The sequence below is a fragment of the Theobroma cacao genome, chromosome 9 (assembly GCF_000208745.1).
Source record: "Theobroma cacao cultivar B97-61/B2 chromosome 9, Criollo_cocoa_genome_V2, whole genome shotgun sequence".
Taxonomy (NCBI): domain Eukaryota; kingdom Viridiplantae; phylum Streptophyta; class Magnoliopsida; order Malvales; family Malvaceae; genus Theobroma; species Theobroma cacao.
Window position 1 is genome coordinate 37483733 of NC_030858.1, and position 4309 is coordinate 37488041.

General features: G+C 35.9%; 1 protein-coding gene across 2 annotated transcripts; it reads right to left on the reverse strand.

Moving 5' to 3' along the window:
- Nucleotides 150–4309, reverse strand: LOC18590895 (cytokinin riboside 5'-monophosphate phosphoribohydrolase LOG1). Of its 2 annotated transcripts, XM_007016717.2 has the most exons (7): nucleotides 4061–4309; nucleotides 3143–3240; nucleotides 2997–3027; nucleotides 2149–2248; nucleotides 860–930; nucleotides 634–777; nucleotides 150–517 (listed from the first exon to the last, which is right to left on the reverse strand). In XM_007016717.2, exons 1-7 carry the CDS (start codon nucleotides 4190–4192, stop codon nucleotides 425–427), a joined length of 669 nt encoding a protein of 222 aa, XP_007016779.2. In that variant the 5' UTR covers nucleotides 4193–4309; the 3' UTR covers nucleotides 150–424. The 2 variants fall into 2 exon arrangements, with proteins under 2 accessions (XP_007016779.2, XP_017983976.1); XM_018128487.1 differs by lacking the exons at nucleotides 2997–3027; nucleotides 3143–3240; nucleotides 4061–4309 and adding an exon at nucleotides 2516–2726.

Genomic DNA, 4309 nt, shown 5'->3' on the forward strand with positions numbered 1-4309 from the left:
AAGTTATAGGATCAATAGGTCTAGATCTTTTGTGCTATCTTTACTTGAGGATTGTGCAAAGAAAACAGTGAGAATGGAATGGAAAACCCTGAACCATGGAAAATTTAACCAAATATAACAAGCAATTGAGCAACACAAGTCCAACCATGGAAACAAATTTTCTTTTTTCATTTCATCAGCAACTTTGCCACAAAGTTGAAGCATTACTGAATCAAATTTCAACTTCAAATGGAAACAAAATGTCAAGCTTCAAATGATGAGTTAATGGGGTTTTTTTGTTTTTTGGAGGGGGTAGTAGTTTACATCAGAAAATGAGTAAAAAAGAGAAAAAAAGGAAAAATTCCCATTTCAGGAACATCTTGATTTCCTAAAATTAGTTCCCTGGAATCTGCATTTTGTTGCCTTGGCAATGTCTCAGTCTCTCTCACCTAGAGATTTCACATTTTGCAGGGTACCCTAACTGTTCCATCTCCCAACTTAGCTTTGAAGCGACTCTTTCATGCTGAGGTTCATACTCCTGATACAAAGATATCAGATATCAGACTTCATGCAGGTAAAGGGTTTGGTTATGGCAGAGTATGCACCAAAAACAAAGTGAGGGTTTCAAAGATTTGAAGAGAAAAACTTGTATACCTCCATCTTTTTGACCAACTCTTTAGCAGTGGGAGCAGAGACTATGATATGGCGGGCGTTGGGACAAATGAAACCTTCCTCCACTGCTTTGTCAATGAATGACAACAAGGAATTGTAGTAGCCGTCCACATTCAACAATCCCACCTGCAATAAATATATAAAGATTTCAACAAAATCCCAATTCATTGTTTGTTTAGGAAATTGGGGAATAGACAAGGAATCTTACTGGTTTATCATGGATTCCAAGTTGGGCCCAGGTTATGACTTCAAGGAGTTCTTCAAGAGTTCCATAGCCACCTTCATGAATATCATATAGAATTTCCTTTAATTAAATATACTACTCAAGAACTTTTTTTAAATAAATTTTACGAAAATGATAATAATCGATGTAAAATAATTCGTTTTTTTGTGTTATAAAATTATTTCATAGTAATAGACTTGTAAGTATAACCCCAATAGAGTCAATTGGTTTTTAGTTCAATTTAATTATCAGTTAATTATTCTAAGTTTGTTTATAACCCAATAGATTATTTATTAATTTTAAACCTAAAAAAATGAAATAAAAAATTTATTTTTCACATCATGCAAAAGCCCAATCTTGAGCCCATTGATTTGATCCCTGCCCAGCCCACACTCTATGTTATGGGTCAATTAGCCCAGTTAAAATTTGGCAACCTCAGACCCAAAACGTTTGCAGGTTTGGGTGAATGACAAAGTGAGCCCTTTTACCCACTGATGTGGTCCAGGAAAAGGCCCCCAGCCTCAGGGTCCCCATTGACAAATTGATCAACAGCAGAACCTATCAAACAAAGAATGTTTAAAGGGTATGGTGCGGAAGCCTACTTATATAATTTGGCAAGGTAGAAACCACAGGCTGGGCGCTACTGGTGTGCAGATGGATAATGCATTCTCACCACAGAAAGTATTATGTTTCAAGGCTCTTCTTCTCACCAGTCACCAGGAAGCCTAATTTTCAGTGTCAGGAGCTGATGATGGTGGAGTCAGAGATTGGGCCTTGAAGGGTAGCTCTCTAAATCATGGGCATTTTTCTTGGATCTGGTGACAGTCCAAACTCTGGTAGTTCAAGCTGGAAAGAGAGTTGCTATCACTGTTCTATTCTATACCTATGCCATACATAGCCACAGCTACCCCTTAAAACAGTCAACGTAAAACAACTGTTTGCTAAATTATGAGGCTAAACCTACAAGTTTTTCCCCTCATTCTGGAACTGTTCCAGTTCTGAAATTTATGTTCACGAAGCCAACAGTTAGACTAGAGCAATGTCCCATGAAACGCTTCAACATAGCTTTCTATATATAGAAAGTTTGAAAGTTGTTTATGAGCCGATAATGATTGTTTTTAATGTCACCACTGGTTTTCTTTGTTACAAAATTACACAGTCAATGAAGCTAAATAAGTACTGAGGGATATATTTTTTAAGAATTTAACATGAAATTTATTGTAATTCTTGTATGATATTAAACAATAAGAGTACTTTCGGGGTCTTATACCAACCAGGTAAGGCAATGAAGGCATCAGATTGTCTAGCCATCTCTGCCTTTCTTTGGTGCATGTCTGCTACTGCCTTAACTTCCCCCACGGTCTCTCCAGTTATCTGCAAATGTTATCGCCACCAAAATCAATACAAAGCAATGCCCACATAACACTAACACCAACATTTAGTGAGAGAAAAAGAAGGAAACAGAGAGAGAAAGAGGGGGGAAAGCTTTTCACTGAAAAGCAATGATGAGGGCCGCAGAGGTGGTGGGCTCAGTCCAAAAATACCATACTATTTACTTGGGAATTTTCTTGGCAAGTCAACACTCAACACCAACAAAAAAGAAAGGGCGAAAACAGGAAGAAATCAGAAGAAAATACATACACCATAAAAAGCTGATATTATACTAAGAATGAGAATCTTGGTGGTGGGCAAATAAAAACCATTGGAGTGGTCACAAAAATGGTGAAGACCCATATGCCCTCAGGTGGAATTCATTGGGCAAAAAAGAAGAAACCACAATGTGAAAAACAAGGGAGGGGGAAAGCAAAATTTTAGGACCAATCAAAAAGTCTAAACTGGAACCTGCATGAGTCCCAAAAGAGACAAGTGTGAATCCCATATTTAAAAGATAACAAAAGTGAGGTAGAAATTCATGCCATGGGAGCTACCACTAGAAAAAAGAAAAAGAAATAAATAATACCTTATTTAAAATAAAACAAAAAAAAAAGAAAATATGAAAAAGAAGCAGATAATGTTCTTTCTTTCTTTCTTTCTCTTTCTCTTTCTTTTTAGTTCATTGTTTTATTTTTAATTAAGGTAATTATGATGCAAAAAAACACATTATGTAAGCTTGAAGACATACCTCTCTAGGCATGAGTGTCTTGGGAATCACTCTGCGTAGACAAATAAACATGACAAAATTAGTTAACATGAGGAACCAAACAAAGACAATGTTAGAACTAGAAAAAGTTTTGTTGTCGAGCAGAAAATGGGAAGATTATTGCCTACCCAATGACATGGCGGCCACCATCAAAAACAGCTTGAGAAATCAAGCCCATTAATCCAATACTACCTCCTCCATAAACCAGATCAATATTTCTTGAAACCTTCATTTGTGAAGAAGCAAAGGGAAAAAAGAATTATCATTTTTAATATGTTTGGGAATGAACTAACAAAAAAAAAATCTGCTTCATAAAGTATTCATCAAAGTACATTTTAATTTTAAGATGTTAATACAATACAACACTGAAATGATGCAAACGTTTTAGTATAAAGAAAAAAGATTGGACTTGTATGTGTAATGTAGGAGGCAGACAGAACAGGGGAGTTCTGAACAGAGGAAAGTACAAAATGTACCGGCTAGAGGTGATGGAAAAATCAGAAATTTTTGTGATTATTGGAACTGCTAATCAAACCGTACTTGATTCCTGAAACCCTTTTTTTTTTTTATCTGAAGCTTAATAACAACAAATTTGATTAAAACTCAATGAACAGTTACTTCATTCGATTTTCTTAGAGAAGTTTAGCAGTGGAACAAAAAGTTTAATCTGGAAATGAAGTTGAAAGTCTCCAGGGAATATCTGAATAGGAAACTGAACATCGTACTAGAAGGCAATCACTTGCAAACAAAGTTGTTGAAAAACTACAAAAAAGTCGAAAAGCAAAAGACTTGCAAAATACGTTTAGAAACAATTCAAGTAAACAGATTAGAACAGAGCCAAAACAGAGAAAGTGAACATTAAGAAGAGGAAAAAAAGATTAGGGAGTTGCTTGATATGGAAGAAACTGAAGTAAAAAGGGTGAACAAGGTAGGGAAGGGCCTGAAAAAGCACTTCCAGAACAAGCTGAAAAACGAGTTTAAGAAATTACATAAAAACAGAGCAGAAACAGAGAGAAGCACAAGTTAAAGAGGGCAGAGGCATGTACCAATTCCCTGCCAAGCTCAATAGTAGCTTCTCTGTAACTGCTCTTCTTTCCGGAACTACTCCCACAAAACACACAAATACTCTTGAATTTTGATTGTTTCATTTCCATATCCATCTCCATCTCCATCTCCATCTCTCACTCTTTTCTTCTCTTCTTCTTTTTTTTTGTATTTTCTTTTGAAAAGAAACTAAGCAAATATCCTCTGCTTTCAAATGAACGAAGAAGCTTGACAATTTGGGAGTGGTTTGG

Excerpts from the sequence above, each read along its gene's own strand:
- LOC18590895 (XM_007016717.2), bottom strand. The coding sequence starts at position 4,192 with ATGGAGATGGAGATGGAGATGGATATGGAAATGAAACAATCAAAATTC. Across the intron at positions 3,241-4,060 it reads TTGAGCTTGGCAGGGAATTG|GTTTCAAGAAATATTGATCT; the intron begins GTACATGCCTCT and ends TCACAAATGAAG. Across the intron at positions 518-633 it reads AGTTGGTCAAAAAGATGGAG|GAGTATGAACCTCAGCATGA; the intron begins GTATACAAGTTT and ends TCTTTGTATCAG.